At 41.4% G+C, this 23,562-nt stretch overlaps 2 protein-coding genes across 2 annotated transcripts in view; one reads left to right on the top strand and one right to left on the bottom strand.

Annotated features, from left to right (window-relative positions):
- The window catches only part of LOC109927412 (rab GDP dissociation inhibitor beta-like), a 35,640-nt gene extending 27,748 nt beyond the window's left edge, over positions 1-7,892 (bottom strand). The window contains exons 1-2 of the mRNA XM_048606337.1: positions 7,788-7,892; positions 1,913-2,074 (exon numbers count right to left, since the gene is read on the bottom strand). Coding sequence (XP_048462294.1) covers positions 1,913-2,074; positions 7,788-7,892 — 267 coding nt within the window. The remainder of the gene's footprint in view (positions 1-1,912; positions 2,075-7,787) is intronic.
- slc25a20 (solute carrier family 25 member 20) overlaps positions 1-23,562 on the top strand; it is a 131,360-nt gene that overhangs the window by 62,823 nt on the left and 44,975 nt on the right. The gene's annotated exons all lie outside the window — the stretch shown is intronic.

Genomic DNA, 23,562 nt, shown 5'->3' with positions numbered 1-23,562 from the left:
ATTCTGTGTGAACGATGGAATGGGTATTTGGAATGAAGCTATATTAGGAGTTCGCCCTGAAGAATCTATGGATAGGCTCACCATATGGTGTGGCTCACCATATGGTGTGCAGTTAAGCCATGTAAAACAGGAAAGTTTCCATTCCTGTTAGCTATGGACTTAGCAATCAGCTAAAAAGTTAGTCAGCCAGCCAGATCATGTTTCAGCCCTCAATTCTGAGACTACGCCCTCTGGTCCTCGACTCTCCCACGAACCAAAAGATGCTCTCAGCATTAACCCTGTCAAGCCCATTAATGATCATATGTTTCAACGCTATCACCCTTCATTCTTTTCAACTCCAGTGAGCAGAGTCCCAACCTGTTTAACTCATAAAATAATCCCTCCATACCAGGGATCATCCTAATGAGCCTTCCCTGAACAGCCTTTAATGAAATGATATTTTTCCCTTAAATAATGGGGCCAAAACCGCTCATAGTATTCCAAATATTGTCTCACCAGCACTTGTACATTTGCAGTGAGATTTACCAACTCTTATACTCCAAATCCCTTGGAAGAAAAAAAGGGTGAACATTCAATTACAGAATCAGTTATACAGCCTTGCTGATTACCCATTGCACACATGCTAGCTTTCTGCAGATTTTCTCCATTTAAATATTGTTCTTCCAAAAATGAACTTCACGTTTCCCCATTAATATTCGATTTGCCAACATTTTGCCCACTTATTTATTCTATCAATCATTCTCTAACCTATTTGCGTCCATCTTGTAACCTGCCTTCCCAAATATTTTTATTTTACCTGCAAATTTGGCTGCAGTACATGCAGTTCCAAGCCATTAATATATATCGTGAACAGTTGTGGTCCCAGGTCACCAAACTAAAGAAGGACTCCTTATCTCCACTTGCTGTTTCCTACCCATGAGCCAATTCTCGATCAATGCCAATATCGACCTCCAATACTTAGCTCACAAAAGGTTAAGTTAGCTTGACATGTGGCTTTTGCAAGTCCAAATACAACGCATCTACTGGTTCTCTTCTATCCACTCAGACTTCAAAAAAACTTCACATTCCATGTGTATTGCTAATTACTTGCTGTATATGCGTGCCAACCTTGAGAGTCATGTGCAAAGTCTCCCCGGTTGTTCTGTATTGTGACTAACTGACTGCAGAATATAGCTATGTAAATCACATTGTGATTTTCTCTTCTTCCTGCCACATTGGAGAACCTCACCAATGGTCAAGTACTTATAATTGGAAATAGTTGACTCTGACCATCAGTCATTTGGCCAGCTTAGGGCAAAAAAAAAGTAACTGTAATTCAGTCAGTCTAATACATCTTTAGCGTGCTTGCTTCAGTCAGAGAACCCAAACAGCAACAAGTTGAGAATGCATTAGACTAAAGAACTTAAAAATAAAAGCACAGCTCACAGTTTTTAACCTGTAGGAAAGTTAGATGAACACTGCCTTATGAAGAAACAGAACTGGAATGTCATTGACGGGATGGGAAAAGTAGAAATGCAATAATCATGAACAGAAAAGAGTTAAAGTTTTTTTTGGTAGACTTTCCAGGAGAACAGCAACAGAATAGAGAAATCCCTTTACGTAACTGACAGGTATAAACACTGCAGTGAGACCAAAGGCAGAAAAAGGGAAGATATAAAAGGCACAGTTCTGACCTATAGCAACTACATCAACTACTTTTACAAGGAAACAAAAAGAATTATCTGTTGACAGACTACACAAACGGTGCAAAGTTCTGTTTATTGTAAAAGTTTTAACTGATATTGCTTCTGCAGGCAGTCATTTCAGAGGCTGTGCAGATACCTGACTGACAAATAAATCCAAGGGAAGGTGGTAGTAGCATTCAAGATTCTATGTAAGATGAAGGCAAAAAGAGTAATATAAATCCTCTTACATCTTCCAGAGGAGTTATCGATGCACTTTCTCCTCCATAGTAGGGATTCCGGTCCATGTGAAGCACCTTCTTTCCATTCACGGACATGATTCCGGACAAGATACATTCCTTCAAAACAAAACAAAACAAAGGCAGAATGAAATGTCTGAAAAATGGAGGTTGCTGTTAGACCAGGAAAAAAAAGGTGCGGGGAAAAAAAAACACAGGTGTACAAATTTGTGTTCGTATAAAATGATACTCCTATGTTCCAATAATAAATTCTGCCAAGTGATATGGACCAAACCAGACCCCCTCAAAAAAAGAGGTAGCCTAGACCCTAGGTTCTTCTCATTTTAAAAAAGGTATAAATGAGGTGCTGTGTTCAGATACAATTCAACTGGTAAATTACTTGACTTTAAGCAAAACACAATTTATTCAAGCACTATAGTGAAAATACAACAAAAAGAAAAAAAAAAAGTGAATTGGAATACCTTAATTCTATTGGAACACAACAGAATAATAGATACAGTAACTATTACTAATTAACTGTTCTCAGAGCGAGCAGCCGGGAGAGATTAGAGATAGTAGGAACTGCAGATGCTGGAGAATCCGAGACAACAAGGTGCAGGGCTGGATGAACACAGCAGGCCAAGCAGCATCATAGGAGCAGAGAGGCTGACGTTTCGGGCCGAGACCCTTCATCAGAAAAGGGGGAGGGGAAGGGGGTTTTGAAATAAATAGGGAGAGAGTGGGAGGCGGATAGAAGAGGGATAGAGGAGAGGATAGGTGGAGAGGAAACAAACAGGTCGAAGAGGCGGGGATGGAGCCAGTAAAGGTGAGTGTAGGTAGGGAGTTAGGAAGGGGATAGGTCAGTCCAGGGAGGACGGACAGGTCAAGGGGGCGGGATGAGGTTGGTCGGTTGGAGGTGCGGCTTGAGATGGGAGGAGGGGACAGGTGGGAGGAAGAACAGGTTAGGGAGGCAGGGACGAGCTGGACTGGTTTTGGGATGCGGTAGGGGGAGGGGAGATTTTGAAACTTGTGAAATCCACATTGATCCCATTGGGCTGCAGGGTTCCCAAGCGGAATATGAGTTGCTGTTCCTGCAACCTTCGGGTGGCATCGTTGTGGCACTGCAGGAGGCCCAGGATGGACATGTCGTCTGAGGAATGGGAGGGGGAGTTGAAATGGTTCGCGACTGGGAGGTGCAGTTGTTTGTTGCGAACCGAGCGTAGGTGTTCTGCAAAGCGGTCCCCGAGTCTCCGCTTGGTTTCCCCGATGTAGAGGAAGCCACACCGGGTACAGCGGATGCAGTATACCACATTGGCAGATGTGCAGGTGAACATCTGCTTGATGTGGAAAGTCTTCTTGGGGCCTGGGATGGGGGTGAGAGAGGAGGTATGGGGGCAGGTTGTAGCACTTCCTGCGGTTGCAGGGAAAAGTGCCGGGTGTGGTGGAGCTGGAGGGGAGTGTGGAGCGGACAAGGGAGTCACGGAGAGAGTTGTCCCTCCGGAAAGCAGATAAGGGTGGGGAGGGAAAGATGTCTTTGGTGGTGGGGTCGGATTGCAGATGGCGGAAGTGTCGGAGGATGATGCGTTGGATCCGGGAGGTTGGTGGGGTGGTACGTGAGGACGAGGGGGATTCTTTTTTGGTTCTTATTGCGTGGACGGGGTGTGAGGGATGAGGTGCGGGAGATGTGGGAGACACGGTTGAGGGCGTTCTCGACCACCGAGGAGGGGAAGTTACGGTCCTTGAAAAACGAGGACAACTGAGATGTACGGGAGTGGAATGCCTCATCCTGGGAGCAGATGCGGCGGAGGCGAAGGAATTGGGAATAGGGGATAGCATTTTTGCAGGAAGGTGGGTGGGAGGAGGAGTATTCTAGGTAGCTGCGGGAGTCGGTGGGCTTGAAATGAATATCGGTTTCTAGGTGGTTGCCCGATATGGAGACAGAGAGGTCCAGAAAGGGGAGAGAGGTGTTAGAGATGGTCCAGGTAAACTTAAGGTTGGGGTGGAAGGTGTTAGTGAAGTGTATGAACTGTTCGAGCTCCTCGTGGGAGCACGAGGCGGCGCCGATACAGTCATCGATGTAACGGAGGAAGAGGTGGGGTTTAGGGCCAGTGTAGGTACGGAAGAGGGATTGTTCCACGTAACCTACAAAGAGGCAGGCGTAGCTTGGGCCCATGCGGGTACCCATGGCTACCCCCTTTGTCTGTAGGAAGTGGGAGGAATTGAAAGAGAAGTTGTTGAGTGTGAGGACGAGTTCGGCTAAGCGGATGAGGGTATCGGTGGAGGGGGACTGGTCGGGCCTGCGGGACAGGAAGAAGCGGAGGGCCTTAAGGCCATCTGCATGGGGAATGCAGGTGCAGAGGGACTGGACGTCCATGGTAAAGATGAGGTGTTGGGGACTGGGGAATTGGAAGTTCTGAAGGAGGTGGAGGGCATGGGTGGTGTCCCGGACATAGGTAGGGAGTTCCTGGACCAAGGGGGAGAAAATGGAGTCTAGATAGTTGGAGATCAGTTCGGTGGGGCAGGAGCAGGCGGAGACAATGGGTCGACCAGGGCATTCAGGTTTGTGGATTTTGGGAAGGAGATAGAAGCGGGCAGTGCGAGGTTGGGGAACGATGAGGTTGGAGGCCGTGGGTGGGAGGTCACCTGAGGTGATGAGGTTGTGGATGGTTTGCGAGGTGATGGTTTGGTGCTCAGGGGTGGGGTCATGATCAAGGGGGCGGTAGGAGGAGGTGTCGGAGCGTTGGCGTCCGGCCTCGGCGATGTAGAGGTCAGTGCGCCATACTACAACTGCGCCTCCCTTGTCCGCGGGTTTTATGGTGAAGTTGGGATTGGAGCGGAGGGCTGCACGTTCTGCGGGGGAGAGGTTGGAGTGGGTGAGAGGGGTGGAGAGGTTGAGGCGATTGATGTCTCGACGGCAGTTGGAGATGAAGAGGTCAAGGGAGGGTAGGAGGCCTTGGGGTGGTGTCCAGGAGGAGGGGGTGTGTTGGAAGCGGGAGAAGGGGTCAGTAGAGGGAGGGTTAGGTTCACGGTTAAAGCCGGGAGAGATTCACTGCTTTCCAGCCCTGTGAGACCTTAGCAACAAAAGCTGCTAAGAGAAACTAAAAATCCTGGTTCTGAGAGCTTGACCACACCCATTCAGACTGTATCTATTGTTCCATCTTCTAAATAAAAACACCCAAGGCTCCACACGTTGTTTATTGTTTCAGACTGCTTAGCACTTGTCCCGAATCTCTCTCCAAAAGAAACGAAGACAAAGCACTCCTCTTAAAGTCACACTATCAACACAAAAACATCTAGATTGAAACAATTACTTGTTCAGGTGCAAGGTATGACGATCATTCTTCATTTGCTATTGATGCAAAAATAAAACGATTCTATTTAATCAAGTTTGATCACTAACCAGTTAATCCTTATTTTTACACGTGTACCGGCTGAGGGATAAACGTTCACTCAGACACCCAGACGAAGCCTTCATGAAGTGGAGAAAGAAAAAAAAAGTTGTCTTGAACAGGAAATAGAGGACTTTCAGCCTTATTCTAAAAAGGCACTCAGGTTGTGGGCAGTGCTGGCTAGGGTCAACTATCCTAGTTGCCTTCAGAATGTCATCACTATCTAATCTGAAATCGAAGCAGACATTTTATTGCTAAGAGCTTCTTGCAACAAATTCCTTGGTTGGAATTTCTGCCCGTTAACAATTTTATGCAAGCCAAAGGCTGAATTGACAACAGTGTTGCTTTATCAGCAGTCTCTAAAAATGCCTTTGACTTTCAACCTCATTCATCCTTCAAATAAAAAGTACCCCCAGACCCGTCATCACTGGATAAGGAGAACTCCAAGATGCAGTTGGACCCAGTTTAGATTACTGTAGTGGTAAACTCAGCAACAAATTGATCAAATAATCATATTCTGTTCAAACAGAAAAAATAAATTCTCTGCATTGTTTTAATAACCGTTCATGGATTGGTAAAAGAAAATCAAAGACAAACTGTGACGCATGGATTGAAAGCAGCAGCAATAACAACTCTTCCTGGAATAAATTTTGCGATGAATGAGAAACCAATAGAAAAAGAAATTACAGCAAGATGTGAACGAACTATCTTTGGGAAGAAACAGTACAAATAAGCTGTTTCCTGGGAGATAGGAGAATACATTTAGTTGATAATCTGCTGCCTCATGACAAATGGCAACTAGATCTTCCTGCAGAAGCAACATTCTGAAGTACATGAGTTAATTGCCGGAAAATCTTGTGTTTTAAACAAATAGCTAGCCCTGAATGTAACAAGGAACAAAAAAAAGGAACTATTTCGATCAGAAGGCAAGCTGCAGACTCGAGGTCTCCAGAAGTATAATCCATACTGGGGATGAAAGAATCTATCGAATCAATAATATCACACCACAAATTTGAAAGACAGAAAATTGCATAAGAATCCAACACCAGAACACATCAACAGCAGAACTGCAAAGTAAAACACTGCATAAGAACTGAACCCTGGACATGCCCAGAGACAGACCACTGTTGATTAAAATTCTAGCCAGATTTCACCATTAATTGGCTATGAACCAAGTTGGGTCACAGGTTTAAATACAACAAGGTGCAGAGCTGGATGAACACAGCAGGCTAAGCAGCATCATAGGAGCAGGAAGGCTGACGTTTCGGGCCTAGACCCTTCATCAGTTTCTACTATCTCTGGGTCACAGGTTTATACTTGTTTCCTTGAAGGGTTTTAAGAAGTTTTAATAATTATTTCAGTATTTGATTGTCTGTCACAAAATTAAAGTCACAATATTTTTCATTGGAAAATACTCATCTCAATTTACAAAGCCTAAAACAATATTGCACTTGACATAAAAGACCATTTTACTAATTGAGATGGTAACCTAGAGACTAGAAGAGTAGACTAAAGTGCCTTATTTGTAGCTACGTATTTACATGAAAAAAGGAGACTAGAAAGCCTGGGAAACAGCATAAACATGGGGCTGATATGATCATGATGGACTTAACATCACAAGCTGTTTCCATTATTGACTTTTGTCAAATAATGGAAGGAAAACATGTTCCTATTAAATCTCTTCCTAGAAGAGAAGTGAAACTGTATCATACTTTAAGACCATACAAAACAGAAAATTCTCCCCCTACTTGTTAAATTTTCTTGCTTTCTCCCAAACCCGACTTCTGCTGGTGTACACAGTTCCAGAGGTAGGTGATCCCAGGTATCCCGTGTACACTGCTCACACAAACATGCTCCAAAAAGGTCATCAAACAACTGATACATGATCTTGTGTGAAGTGCATGTGGATTAAGTTTGACAACATTGTTCACCACTATTGTTCCTTGCCTAACTGCAGGGACAGAGATGTCAGTTGTAGTGGCCATGTGAAGAAACGCAACAGATTTTCCTTCATTCAAATATTACAAAAAGTTGGACACATCTGAAGTCACCTAACATGTCAGAGGGCACAAATGGATATATTTATCTGTCAGGCCTTGTACACAACAGAGGATGAAATTTATCACGCCACTGGACAAAGCCGAAAGCTTTTTCTCAAAATGCCTCGTTGTTCCGATTCCAGCTATGACAACATTACCAAAGTCAGATTTCCAACTGTGCAATAAAAACAAACTTTCTAACACCTCTCATTTCAAGTCATGATTTTCCTTGTACCTGTTTCCATTAAAAAGAGACAAGATTCCGACTGAAACTCAAATTTTGATCCCACAGAAGTCCCCTGCTCATGATTCCAGCCAATAGGAATATTGAAGTCAGATCCCAGAATGCAACATGGCTGTTGATTAACATGCTGGTTTGTAAGAAGTATATTCACACACATTTGCGGATGTTCTTTAACAATACATGTTTATTACACAAAGCAATGAAAACAAACAAACCTCAAAAAAAAATACAAAGAAGTCTGGGAAGTGCCCTGCCATCAGCTCGTGATGAAGCTGCTGGATAATCACATTTGCAGGAAGTGCTATCAGTTTCAGTTTCATCGGGCAAGGGCAAGAAAAAAATCAGGAGAGATACAGAGGAGTGCTTCTGCGAGGCTGTTACAAAAACAGCATATTTTCAGATTGGGCCACCCAGCAGCTTAAGGAAGTGCAGTCAGAAAAGGAATGGGTGGCCATTAGAAGGACAGAGGAAGATAGTTAGAAAAGCCCCAGGATGAATCTCAAGAACAGACTGTATGATGGAATACAGAAAGAATGACGCTTTCTCTGGCGAGTGTAGCTGCACAAGAAGCAGAACAATAGCAGTAGTAGATTCAATAGTGATCAAGGAGTCAATTACTGCAGTTAGGAAGGAATGTTCTAAGATACCATTCCCTAAGGCCACATGGGTAGAACTTAAAAAAAAAGGGACAATCACTTTGTTTTGAGAGTCTGAGACCTCCTCAGCAGTCAGGAAGAGATAAAAACAGACATGTAACTAAATGTCAGAATTGTAAGAATAATCAGGTAATCATAGTGGTAGGAGATTCAATGGTGATGGGTTCACACAGGCATTTCTGCATCTCCAGAATGACACCAGAGTGCTGTGTTGACCCCAGACCCAGAGTGGTGAAGAGGTCACTGAATGGTTGCACACTGGGACCACTGACACACATAGAAAGGAGGATGAGGTTCTACAACAAGAATTTAGGGAGCAGATCAAAAAGCAGGAATAAATTACGGCAGATAGCATGGAATGGTATCATACAAAGGTTCTCAAATGAGGCCATCTGAGTAGAGACTAAAAACTAAAGAAATAAGGGCCAATGACTGTTTTTTGGGGTCTACAGTACACCCACAGCAATCAGGCAGAAATAGAAAGAGTTATGTTACGCAAATCTCAGAGGTGTAAGGAAATTGGCTAATGCAAGATTTCACTTTCCCCAATATTGGTTGGCATTTATTTCGAAAGGACTTGAATATAAAAGCAGGGATGTACTTCTGACACTCTAAAGCTATGGTCAGACCACATTTGGAGCATTGAGAGCAATTTTGGACCCCATACCTCAGGAAGGATGTAGTGGCCCTGGAGCAGGTTCACAGAAATGGTCTCAGGAATAAAAGTCTTGACATATGAGGAACATTTGAGGACTCTGGGACTATACTCATTGAGGTTTAGAAGGATGGGGGATGGGGAGGGGGGGAGAAATCTAATTGAAACTTACAGAATACTGAATGGCCTGGACAAAGTGGATGTTGGGAAGACGCTTCCATTGGCAGGAGAGTGTAGGACCCGAGGCACAGCCTTAGAGTAAAAGGGAAGACCTTTTAGACTGGAGATGAGGAGAAACTTCTTTAGCCAGACAGTGGTGAATCTATGGAATTCATTGTCATAATGAAATAGCCTCCATAGTTTAAAGTATATTTAAGGCAGAGATAGCTAGGCGATTGTCAAGGAGATCAGGGTTATGGCAAAGAAAGCAGGAGAATGGGACTGAGAAACTTACCAGCCATGGCCAAATGGTGGAGCAGACCTGAAGGGGCCAGATGGCCCCAATTTCTACTCCTATGTCTTAAGATCTTTGAGAGCCCATGGGATCCAGGACAATTTGGTAAATTGAATAAAAATTGCTTCAGCAAGGAAGCAGAGAGTGATGGTCAAAACATGCTTTTGTGACTGGAAGCCTGTGTCCTGTGGTGCATCCCTTACTATTTATCGTGCACATTAGCGATCTAGAGGTATAATCAGCAGGTTCACATACAGTACAAAAAAAATTATTGGCATGGTAAATATTGGAGGAGGAAAGGCTTAGTCCACAGCACACAATCTAATATGGGCTGGTCAGACATACTGAACAACAATAAATGGAATTTAATCCTGAAAAGAGAGCGCTGACAGGGACAGAAGACAGTGAACTCCCCTTCCTTCTGTGTAAACCAGCAGGCTCAAGTTTCCCCAGTAAATTGCAAGTTACTTGGCTTCGCATTTTGCTTTGATCCATTGTTCAAATATCCAGAAATAGCAGAGTTGAGTTGCAAGTGTGCCTGTGCGCAATCAAAGAGTGTATTTTTGCCAGTGCATATGAAACATTAATGCTTTTCATTCTTCATTAGCTTGTCGTATGCATATGTTGCCAATCTCTCAAGTAGAGTGTAACCATAGTGAATTGAAGTTAATTCAGCTGGAAAAAGAAAGTGGGGTGTGCCGTGGAATTGTTTGTCTCATTGAAGTGTGCCTTCATACTGAAGAAGGTTGAACTGGAAACTAATTTTATTCCAAGTTTTGTAGATAGGCAGTATTTGGCTTCTCCATTTTCTCAGCAACTCCTTCAGTTACCTCAGTATCAGGAAAAGCAGGAAACCCCATTTCCAAAAAATTAGAGGGTATAGAATCACCAAATTATAACAAAGATGGGCGAGAGAGAGTCTAGAAACTTGTAATATAATTTATCACTGGCTATTTAAAAACGTCCTGAAATAGTAGAGGAAATGCAGCCCTGTTTGGCACAACTAATGTTGAGGGTGAGAGATAGTAGGAACTGCAAATGCTGGAAAATCTGAGATAACAAGGTGTAGAGCTGGATGAACACAGCAGGCCAAGCAGCATCAGAGGAGCAGGAAAGCTGACGTTTTGGGTCTGGACCCACCTTCAGAAATGGGGGAGGGGAAGGGGATTCTGAAATAAATAGGGAGACAGGAGGAGGCGGATAGAAGATGGATAGAGGAGAAGATAGGTGGAGAGGAGACAGACAGGTGTTGAGGAGACACACAGCCTGCTGTGTTCATCCAACTCTACACCTTGTTATCTCAGATTCTCCAGCATCTGCAGTTCCTACTGTCTCTGATCGAATTCAAGCTTTTTGCTTAAGGGAGCACACCCTGGTCACTGCAATACATTCCCCAGCAAATAACAGATCACAAAGAGGTGTTAATATCCTTCGAAGTGTCCTCTGCTTTCTGACCGATTCCTACACCAGCCAACCAATATACAGTGGGTCCAGTGATAGAGTTCCACACAGACAAAGCCACTTGCTGCCTCACTGTTAACAGGAGCGATACGGATGAGCAGTCTGGCCATCAAAACTGATCTCTGGAAAGGTACAACACACACATCACCCTTCACTGGTATTCAGTTGAGTTTCAAAGAGAATTATCTTGGCACTGCAGCCTTCCCTGTGCCCAGCCAGTGACATACACAACTTTAACATCTCGTTTAAGAACAAGTAATATTTTTAATTTGCCATTTAGAGAGGGAGAACATTTAGCAAGGGAATAGGGCATCATAGCTTTCAACCAGTGATTTATTTTTATTAATTTCAGCATTTTTCTGGTCAATTTCAAGCATTGAACGGAGACGCATTAATTTTGGTTTTAAAGAAGCGCCACGTACTTGAAAAAAATTGAAAGCACTGTGGATGCAACAGACACCCAAATAATGAGAACAAAGTTAAAAATTAAATGCTGAAATCTGTTAGCATCCAACAGTAAGTTGATCTACAGTCAAAAAGTCCAAAAGCCCAGAAATACCCACATGGGCCCAAACTCTTATTGCATGCATCCAATGAAGAATTGCCAAGTCGTTTATAAGCACATACGTAATTTCTAAATGAACCTGTCCAGAAGTTTAAAAAAAAATACTGGTTCGAAAATGTTATTATACACCTTTGGAACACATGGGACTTGAACCTAGTCCTTCTGGTTCAGAGTTGTAGTCATATAGCACAAAAACAAACCCTCGTCCATGCCGACCAAGTTTCCCAAACTGAACTAGTCCCATCTGCCTGCATTTGGTCCCTATCCCTCCAAACTTTTCCTATTCATGTACCTATCCAAATAGCTTTTGAATGTTGTAATTGTACCTGCATTTACCACCTCCTCTTGTAGTTCATTCCACATACAAACCACCCTGTGTGCAAAAGGTGCCCTTCAGACCTCTCTTAAAAACCTTTCTCCCCTCACTTTAAAAATATGCCCTCTGCTTTTGAACTCCCCTACCCGAGGGAAAAGGCATTGGTTATTCACCTTTTCCATGCCCCTCACGATTTTATAAACCCCTCAATCTCCTACAGTCCAGGGGGAAAAAAAAAAAAAGAGTCCCAGCCTCTGCTAACCCAAACCCTCTTCAACATCCTTTTCTGAACCCTCTCCAATTTAATCCTATCCTTCTAACAGCAGGGCAACCAGAACTGTACATAGTACTCCAGAAGAGGCCTCATCAACACAACATCATGTACAAGCTCAATGACTCCTTTACTCAATGCAGTGAGCAATGACAGTAAGTGTGCTAAATGCCTTCTTAATCACCCTGTCTACCTGTGATGAAACTTTCAAAAGAACTATGTGCCTAAACCCCTAGATCTCGCTGTTCAACAACACTACCACTATGCTTCAACAGCCTTTTTTCAGAAATGTTCTAAATTTTTTTTTTTATTTAACCTATTTTTCTCAATTTGTTCAGAGCTTTTATTACACCCCTTTGGAGCAAATGGGACTGGATTCCAGGCCTTCCAGCCCCTGGGCAGGGACTGCACAAGAGGGCCCTCAGATGTTGTTATCTTGTAATACCCTAATTCTCCACACTCGGTAAAATCATTATTTTAGGGCCTTGGCAATCACCTTGCAGGTATTTGACTATTAGTATCAAGGCCTAATGAACACACTCAATGCTACAGCCTCCTATTTATCAGATACTTGCCTTTTATCTTATGAAGATTCGGGTCTATTGTGGAGCATAGAAGTGGCCAAAACTGAACAGAAAATGAAGGGACACAATATTTGGTGACAAATGTGTAAATGTGAGGTGCCTCAGCAGTGCAAAGACAAAAAGACGGCTGTACCAAAACCAGTACAACAGATTACATGTGGTAACCCCTAGGCTCAGTGTTTAACCTTGAGTTCATGCGTGGGACAAACAGAATATACTTAGAGTAGTCATACCAAACTAAAATATGTACATGGTATTGTGAACAGATTGATAAAATGTTGAACAATTCAGAGATGCTGCAGTCAAAGCATTGCACTGACTGATAGGATAAACTGCACTGAATGGTTTGGTCATTATAAATGTCATTGGCTGGACCTCCTCCAGATTATTTTGTAGTTTTGGTCCCTTCATGTGGTGGACAATACAGTAGCCATAAAAGGAAGTTCAGCAGAGAGCTAGAACACCCCTAATTTTAATAGAACCTAGTGTGATGAGCCAGACCAACCCCACAACCCACCTCACCCAAAATACTGTAAGGATAGATACTTCTAGATAGCCTAGAACCTAACTTTTATATTTATTTCAAGACAGGTGTAAGGTGCTGTGATCCAGGTGTGATTTGATTGGTCCACCAATAGGCTTTAAATCAAAACAATTCATTCTTACAACACCATTAAAAAAAGAACTGGCATAACTAACTCTTAAAATATTTAAACAAGATAACGTAGTATTTAACTAATGATCAACTTCCAATATAGGCAGAATCCCACAAACACCCGTGTCGGCAAAAAGAGAAATTCAGCAGAACATTTAAGGGTTCTCACATGCTGGCTCTCTCTCCAGTCCAGATCAAAGTAACGATCTGCCCCTTTTGATTTTTAAAGAGGAAGCCTCGCCATCCAAGACTTCACTAATAACAGCCAGGAACTCAAGTCTTAGATCAGCAGCCAGCAGAAACCCCTCTCAACTGAAAGCAAACTAAAAGTCTTCCTGAGTCTGTGAGAACCTTAAACCCGCACACTCAATTCTTTTGCTTCTTTTTTCTTCAAAAAAAAACAACAACAACAACAACACCCAGGGAGAACTCAAAAGCTGTTTAGCAACCGTGTGCCTGAAGGAGACATTTCGGTACCACTTTGCAACACCTCTCCATCAGAAAGAAGGACAAAACACATCTCTTAAATATACAGTACCATCACACTAGTTACTTGAACAGGCTTGAAAAGCTCTATCAATTCATTTCAGAAAAAAAAATTAGACTTAAAAATTGCATCTCTAATGTTAGATTATTTTGGTTTCACAGACTTGGGACAGGTGTTAGAATCATTGAGATGTAGCAGTAGGCTAAATGTTAGGTGGTTCTTCTTTTCCCACAGAATAGTGAGCCTTGATCATACAAACATCAAAGTTAGGAGCAGACACAGGCCATCAGTGCCTCAGGCCTGCTCTGCCAATCAACACTATCATGGTCGATTTGTTCAAGTTGTGAATTCCACATTCCCATTAGCCTCTCATAACTTTTGACTCTTGCTTAACAGGAATCTACAACCACTTTGACAATATTGAATGCCCCTGCCTCCGCCAACTCACGAGGCATAGACAGTTCCAAAATCTCAACACTCAATCTCACCGACAGTGAGCTGGCAACCCCCAATTTAAAACCATGTATCATACATACAGGCTTCCTTGTATCCACAGTGCATGTAGTCCTTCCAAAGAACTCTAAATTGGTTACACATGACTTCCCTTTGTAAAAAACATGCTGACTCTTGGCAATTACCGTGGGTTTTTCTGAGTGTGGAGCTCGAATCTCTAATGTCTGAATACCCTTCCCACAAGCTTACTGGCCGATAACTGTTTTCTGCCACCCTCCCAAAGTCAAATTTGCTGCTTTCCATTCAGATGGAATCTTTTCTGAATAAGGAACTTTGGAAAAGTAACCCTAACCAAACTTGTAATCCAAAGACCAAGATAAATTTTCTCAGAATATGGACATAGGTTTGAAGCCTGCAATGACAGCTGAGAGAATCTGAATTAATAAAAAATCTGGAACTAAGAAGTTAGTCTAATATCAAAAAACCATTGTCAAATTGTCATTCCAAACCGATCTGCTTCACTCAGACTACCTTATTAAGCCTCTATTTTCAAGGGCCCCACATGAATTCCATCAGGACCAGTGGACTTGGCATTCTGCAGCATCAGCAGTTTGCTCAGTACCACTCCTGTAGTGTTAATTTCACTCTATTCATCTCCGATTTCCAGCTCCTGATATATAGTTAAAGGAATCCTTTATGAATCCTCTATTGTCAAGAGAGAAGTTAAACATTTGTTCAAACCATCCACCGCTTCCTTATTATCTGCTGATTCAACATTTTCACTCTAAAGGATCGCATTACTCTCATTACTAGCTCTTTTCCTTTTAAATACCTTACGCAAACTCTTGTTCTGTTTTTACATTTCTAGCCAACTTTTACACATAGTCTAACATCTTCCTCCTGATAAACCTTCCAGTCATTAGGTCATTCTTCATATTCTGTCCAATCATCTGACCTGCCAGTTATCTTTGCACAATTAGATGCAATATTTCCCTCAATTTGGACGCCTTCCATCACTTCTTAATTAACTACAGATGAGTTCTCCCCTTAGAATAAGTATATTGATTCCATAAAGAATAATCTCAGTATTCTATAATATCTCCTGAAATTAAAAGGTGCATTCCAGATTTCAATACACTTTTTTGTTGATAAGTTTTTCATTGAACAGACCTGCACTGAATTGACCAAAGAACTTTTTCCAAAAAAAAACACGTAAAATTCTCAAAAGCATAAGCATCAATAAAAGGCAAAAAAATACATACAATTACATATGGTATTTTACTACCTTTTCAATTTACTTATATACTCAAATTCCCAGCTATGCTTTTTACAACTATGATTATTTTCTATTTCAAGTATGGCTATTAACAAACTTTCAAAGTGAATAAGTTTTTGTTTTACACATTTTGAATGTCATAAAATAATTTATTTCATATTTAATTCAAAGTTTACCATCTGCCATGGCAGGATTCATACTCTGGTTCCCAGGGCATAATCCAAAAGCACAAGTATTCAATCCAACACCAGCAACGTCACCTTCCCCTTTTTGAAATTCCAAGAATTGGAGGAAGAACAACTGTTGGTCACTTTTCTTTCTCCCTTCCGCATCTCAGCCAGTGAAATATTATCCATGAACCATTAACATACCATAAAATGCTAATCCTAACTATAATTAAAAAGGGAGGGGGAAGAAAAACAAGTTAACACATTCCAGACAAAATTCTCACTTTGATATTCTACTGAATTTTTAGAAGCCATAATATTGGAAGTGAATGACATCTATAAATTTAAGAAAGCCAAAAAACATCAACTTACACTTCCTGTTTCACACACCACTTGGAATTCAGTCTTGGGATCTGCGAGTCTATGGTTAGGCCAGCATTTATTGCCCTCCAAAATTGTCCTGAAGGTGGTGTTGAGCTGCCTTCTCGAAAAGCTGCAACCTTCAGGATGTGGCAAGACCTACCGTGTTGTTCAGAGAGGAGTTCTAGGATTTTTGAATCCAGTAACAATGAAGGAACGGTCATAAGACTCCAAGGCTTGGGTGGGAACTTGGAAGTGGTGGGGTCCATGCATTTGCTGCCCTTGTCCTTCAAATGGTTGAAATTATGCTTTGCAAGGTATTTTGTTTATAATGCCTAACTGAGTTACTGTAGTGTCTTGCAGTCAGCACACATTACTGCCTGTGTGTTAGTGGCAAGAGGGATTGAATGTTGAAGAAGATAGTGGATATGGCGCCAATCAAGCAGGACACTTTGTCCTCTATGTCACTGAAGCTACAGGCAACCAGACCAATCCATCATATCCCTGACTTGTAGATACTAGACAGATATGGAGACAACAGCAGGCAATTTGTTCATTGCCAAATTCCTAGTCTGTGCCCAGAGTATTTATATGAATGGGCAGTTCAGTTTCTGGTTAATGGTAACCTCCAGACATTGATAGTGAAGAATTAAAGGAATTAATTAATTTCATTAATGCCATTAAACAAGGGTTGAACAACTTGATTCTCTCTGGGTGGAATGGTCATTGCTGACACTTCTGTGGCAAGTGGCATCATAAGACCTTACATCTGATCCACTGGTTGCAGTGTCATTTAGCCTGGTCCATTGTATAACGTTTTGGCCATTTCCCCCACAGGTAGTCTTTATTACAGCTTCACACCTCATTTGTTGGTATCCCTGGTACTGTTCCTGGCATGCTGCCTGTACTCATCATTGAGCCAGGGACCAACTCCAGTTCAACGGTAATGGTACAGTTAGCCCACTGGCTTACACACTATAATTCAATACAACTCTAACCCTTGATCATGACCCACAATGCTTCATAGCTGCCCAGTTTTCGGCTGCTAGATCTGTTTGAAACCTGTTCAAGTTAGATTTGCAGATCAACCTTTTCACTGTTCCCAATTTCAGCCCTGCCATGCACTACCACCCCTACAAAGCAATTTCAGGCAATGCATTCCACATCAAATCAATACTGGGAGGTGCCCTTTTTAGACAGCATCTTGTTTTTTTAAAAAAACCAAATTAGTTAAATCCGTAGTGAATACTCAATTAAATCAACTGCATTTGAAGTTGATCAGGACCTGGGAAATGAACAGTTCTATTGTGATCTTTCAAAACAGTCACGTACGTATTTGAAGAGGAAAAAAAAAAGGACTACGGGAAGAAACTAGAATCAATTGAATTGTTCTTGAAGAGCAAAAATGAGCCAAATGGTCCGTTTTTGCGTTGAACAATTCCAATTCATTTCCAACTGAAACGTGGGCAGCAGAAAAAAAAACTTAGTGATGCAAAGGTTGGAAAGGAATTCAATGTTTTCCAACAGTAAATTGTAAAATTTGTTTTGCATGCAAAGTGCAGCCTGTCTCAGCTGGAAACAGAGTGCGCCATTTGACTGCCAAAGATTTGATCTTACACCACAACACCAAATTCCTGCACTAATCCCATATCCTTGGGGATCGTTAATACCTAGAAATTTATTGATCACTTCCTTAAAATACCCTTAATGACAAAGCCTTCAGGACTAGAAGAATTTCAACGATTCACTACCCTCCAAGTGAAGAAAATTCTGGTCTCAATCTAAATGGCATATCATTATTCTGAAATTGATGGTTTTAGACCATCATTTACCCTCATCAACTCCCCAGTCCAGAGGAGGCTGGAAGTTCCCCATTGCAATATGCCTGAGAAATAACTCAGCTATACCCATTATTCTCCACATATAATGACTGATTGCAAAACAACTGTCAAATTCACAGCATAATGAATAACAAAACTGTTGATATGAAAGTGGTGCATCCACCCACAAGTCATTCCTGTATCTTATTAACCCGAAACAAAATGAAGACTCAGCACAACCATACTTGTTTGTCAAGACAGACTCTCTGCAGGTTCTTATTACTTTTCAGTACTGCCTGATATTCCAGGCATACAGTGAGAGGGTTACTCAACAATGTGAAGTACGAACAGCAGGTAACAGTGACCTTAGGACTGCTGACACAGTAAAAGTTAATACGCACAGGCATGGATTGCAATGTATGTTATCATATCCCACAGAGGAGACTGCTCAAGGAGATAAGAGTCCATTGTGTTGGGCAAGGTACTGGCATTGGTAGAGAATTGTCTGACTGGCAAAAGGTAGAGAACAGGGGTCTTTCTCAGAAATGGCAGCTCGAAACGAGTGGAGTTCCAAAAGGTCAGTGTTGAAACTACAACTATACATGTCACACATTAACTATCTGGACGAGGGAACTGAGGACATTGTTATTAAGTTTGCAAGCGACACAAAGACAGGTGGACGGTCAGAGGCTACAGAAGGTCTTGGACAGGTAGGAGAGGGGCAAAGACAAGGCAAATGGAACATAATGTGGGAAAGTCTGAGGTTAAGCACTTTGGTGGGAAGAATAGAAGCAGAAACTATTTTCTAAATGGGAAAGGCTTCAGAAATTTGAAGCACACATGGACTTCGGAGTCCTAGATCAGGATTCACTTATTGTTAACATGTAGGTTCAGCTGGTAGTTAGAAAGGCATATGCAATGTTCATTTTCATTTTGAGAGCGCTAAAACACAAGAGCAAGGTGTAATGCCGAGACTGTACAAGGCGCTGGTCAGACTGCATTTGGAATGCTCAGTAGTTTTGGACTTGTATCTCGGCAAGAATATGCTGGCATTGGAGGGGGTCCAGAGGAGGTTTACAAGAATGATCCAGGGATGAAGGGCTTGTCATATGGAGGTGACATTGAGGATTAAGAGTCTGTACTCAGTGAAGTCTAGAAGGATGAGGGGGAATCTCATTGTAATTCAGAGAATACTGAGGCCTGAGCAGAGTAGATGTGGAGATGATGTTTCCACTGGTAGTACAGACTAGAACCTGAGGACACAGCCTCAGAGTCAAGGGGCGACCTTTTACGGGAGAAATTTTTTCAGCCAGAGTGGTAAATCTGTGGAACTCATTGCCACACAGGGCTGTGGAGGCTAAGTCACTGAACGCATTTAAGACAGAGATATAGATTCTTGATGACTAAGGGGATCAAGGGTTATGGGAAAAAGACAAGACAATGGGGTTGAGAAACATATTAGCCATGATTGAATAGAAAAGCAGCATCGATGGGCCAGTTCGCACAATTATTCTCCCATTCTTGATGTTTCCATGGTGCTTTTAAAACAACAAAAAAAAAGTGTTCTTCATTTTTCAGCCAGCCACTGACTGGTAACTGTTTTGGCCAATGACCAGTCTTTAATATGTAGCATGGACAGCTGCCTGCACCATTCCCAAATATTCAAACCATGGTGCTTGGCAAACTCTTCTGAACACGACTAGACCCCTCCACCGTCAGATTGCATTGTGTACTATCTACATGAAGCTGCTGATGTAATCTCAAAAGTGTATTGCTAAAACTCTCAATCTTAATCCAGAAGGACAAGGTCAGCAGGTGCATGAAAACACCAACAGGCCAAAACATCAGAACTCCTACCTTAACAGCATTGTGCTTAAGGTTTTAAGCACACAGACTGCAGTAGCTCAAGAAGGTGGCTCAAGACCCATTTTTCATTGATCATCATCTTCAAGGGCAATGTTGATTTTGCAAATGATGCCATTATCTCAAGAATACCTTTTTTTGAAGAGCTTATTTTCATTATCTCTTATTTTGTGGAGAAGAAACAAAAATGAAAATTTAACAAGAAAACATACATTGGAAGCAGCAAAAGGAACTTGATGTCGAATTACAGAGTCGGCGGGGAGTTGCTATTATTATCCGATTGTACAGATTTAATTGCGTCAGGAGCTGTGACTGACAGATTGAATTTCTGTCTTAAGTAACCTGCTTGGCAGTGAGATTATCATGCTGCCGAGTTTATGTTGAATTTTTCTTTTATCGTCTTCCAATTATTGTCAGCGGGTGCACTGACTGTCGTTGAAAGTGGCCTTGCACAAATGAATAAGGTCACAAAGATCACAGTGACATAGCATTGGATGCTCTGTGGCACCAGCTGGCTTGCATTCAAATAGCAGTATTTTCTTCTCAACTGGAAAACTGAAATTTACTAGAGGTATCCTATTAATCAAGGTACCATTTATGGCAAAATTGATACAACTATAAACCACTAGGTAAGATCCTTATGAACCTGGAATGTATCTTTGCCATCATTAAACAGCCATAGAGCTCCTGTGACACACCGACAGTGTCACTGTTTCTGGGCTGGAAGGTCCAGGTTCAAATCCTACCTGCCCCAGATGTGAGGTCACACATACGAACACGTTGATCAAAAATATTTACAAGCAACAGCCAGGGCTCTAACCCTGAACTAACAAACACCAAAATGCTCGCGTAAGTGCAGGAATTGATTTATTTAGTCCATGCCCTATACTGTATGCAATAAAACTTTGTATATACAATGCAGTACTTAATTGTAAAACAGAGCATGGCAGTTATCTGCAAAAACAAAACACCCATTCTCCACAGAGTACTACCTGGACAAATCCATTATCCTCACTCATATTTCCTATTAATATAGGAGTGACAACACTATACCAGTTTTGGTTTTCTAAAACATACAAAATGTTACAAACTTAAAGCTTGTTATTACAGCATCATGGTCCTCTCTGATTAAATATGGTTCTTTTATCTGAGTAAAATTAGTCAAAAATAATACTGAATTCATTTCAATTTGCTTTAGCATCCTTTATTAATGAATCTATGCTTAATCAAAGTAAATGCTGATTACATTTGCTGAAAATAAAAGTATTAATTTTGTCTTCATTTGTCTCCATTGGGGCAAAATATAGATTTTTAAACTTTTACTTCCATTATCTAGTTACAATACCACAGACTGTCATAGATTAAAAATAATCTTCTGAAAAAAGAAAAGAACAATTCTGGAATGGCTGCAGTGATCAATTAACAACAGACTGAAGCATGTTCAGCAAACATGTGGAATGAAATAAAACATAGCCTGAACTGAAATCATCAACTGATCAAAAGAAACTGAAACTAGTCCACTGAGTCAGACATCAACAGCCCTACATATTCTGTTTTAATTTACGCTCTTACATGACATTGCACATATTAAATATCATCAGGCACCCACAACTCTCCACTCAAAAAGACAATGTAGCCAGACTTGGACATACACAAACGAACCATATTTTAGTAGCTGCTTGGCAGAGCAGCACAAAGAAAGGAAAAGAATTTGCAACAAAGAGCTGAAAGAATTTCTCTACTTCCTTATGGTCTGGACAGCCAGACCATGTGATAAAACATTCATTCCCTAGAAACTCAAGGATTCTACAGTTTTCACTACTGCTAAGAGTTTCAGCTAAAATAGCCATGGTCTCAGGTTCAACTATAAAAACTCCAAAGGCTCTTGGAAATTTTCAAACAGAATTTTCTTTATCTATCTACTATACAAAACACTCTCCCCTTTTTGGAAACTTTATAAAGGTGTTGGCATATCTGATGTCATGTCTGTTTTTCTTGGGTTAGGTAATAAGGTTCTTTTCACACAAGAAACCCTTACAATTCGCACAATTTAAATTTGTACTAAATCGGAAGTGTGATTTTCCATTTTTCAAAAAAAAAAGCATTGAAATGTTTCTTACAGCTAAGAGGATTAAAGAAAAAAAAAGATCAATTCACCCCTTCTCACCTCATTAGAAATGAACAGTTTAAGAAGGGACACTGCCCTCAGCAACGACATCCCATTTTTAACTTTTACATTTGCTTCCCTTTTCTCTCAGATCATTCACAATAACAGATCGGTGATTATACAACAGGGCAGGAGAAGTCAGCAGGTAATCCCATAGCGGGCAGCACCAAAAAAATTTTGCCTTCACATGAAATCCAGACAGGGTGAATCATAACTGGACCACAATCTTTTAGAACATTTTACACACCCAACACCAGTCCCTGGTGTACCAATTCTGCCAATAGGGAGGATCAAATTCAAAGCTCCTTCGACTGAAGTTTCCATGCCCAACAACTAGGACAGAGGCAGCAGATACATGGGAATGCCACCATCTCAAGCTCCCCTCCAAATAACTACCATCTGCCTTAGAAACATGTCACTGATTCCTTTAACAGTACTGGGCCAAAATTCCAAAACAATGGAGGGTATCTCCACTAAATTGACACTATTTGTTCAAGAAGGCAGCCCACTACTTTCTCAAAAGCAATTAGGTACAGGCAATAAAATGTCAGCAAAGCCTATATCCCAAAAATTCTTCACTACTGACCAAGTTTCAAATTTGGGACACGTAATTACAAGTGGATCCATTCTAAACGGAACTACACCCTTACTCATATTCAGCCATCAGGAAATTTTTACCAAGTTTGCATGAGGGAAAAGAAAGGCAGGCAAGTGAGATTAATGTTGTTTGGTGTTTGTTGATCAGCACAGCTATGGTGGGCTGTAGGCCCTGTTTCTATGCTCTACGATTCTATAACAATTACACAATAATACAACCGATGAGATGCAACCCCAAAATCATTCTACTGTACAAGTCAACTCGCAAAGCCCCCAAATGGCAGACAGCAAATACACATGGTGACAGGATGGTGTGCATGGTAAATATACCAGATGATATGACAGTCAAGAATTTTCTGCTTTTAACTTGCGTCCCATGATGCAGTAGACAAACTTCACTCAGGTGGAGTAATTAGGAAGGAGAACTGGCTACTGGCATTCCTACTATTTGGAGACTAAGGCCTACTACAGTTGAAAGGCTCACAAATGACTGTTTTGGTCATCAGCATTTGACTCTTACGGAACCACACTCCAGTTTAAAACCACTGCCCATGGGAGGGAAAACTGGGGTGATGGGGAAACATAAGGTATGATTGCAAAGTAGGTTAGGCCAGCTGAGAGAACTGTTGAAAGACAAGCAAAGATCTTCTGTAACTACAGCCCTCCTATCATGTTTATTTAAAGACCAGCATTGTCACAGAATATCCTAAGATTCAGACAGCTAAGATCTGTTACAAGTCAAAAACACACAGTCTTTCTTTCCCACTCAAATACAGAGCTACAGAATCTATGTTCCAATCATAGATGCATACATCATGCATTGAACAAAAAGATGAGGCAGAATCAGTTTAAAGCAGTCACATGTTCCTCCTGCAGGCAAACAAACAGACTCGACAAACAAAGACTCCATTTTAATTGGCAGGCCTAATATGTTATGCAGCATTTGACCAAGAATTCAGTCAATAAGCAAGAATGATAGAGAGTAAACCTTTTATCATAAAAGCATTTTTTTCATAAAATGTATTACAAATTTGCAGGAAAGGTTCCTTTAAAAGCACAAATTCAGATATTAATAAATAAACCAAACACTTGTACTGTTATTTATATACATTTCTACACATACAAAGAAAGCAAAGCAGCACCCACAAAACAGGTAACAGGAACTGCAGATGCTGGAGAATCT

The sequence above is a fragment of the Rhincodon typus genome, chromosome 16, assembly GCF_021869965.1.
Source record: "Rhincodon typus isolate 14 chromosome 16, sRhiTyp1.1, whole genome shotgun sequence".
Lineage (NCBI taxonomy): Eukaryota > Metazoa > Chordata > Chondrichthyes > Orectolobiformes > Rhincodontidae > Rhincodon > Rhincodon typus.
This window is presented reverse-complemented; position numbering and strand designations above follow the sequence as displayed.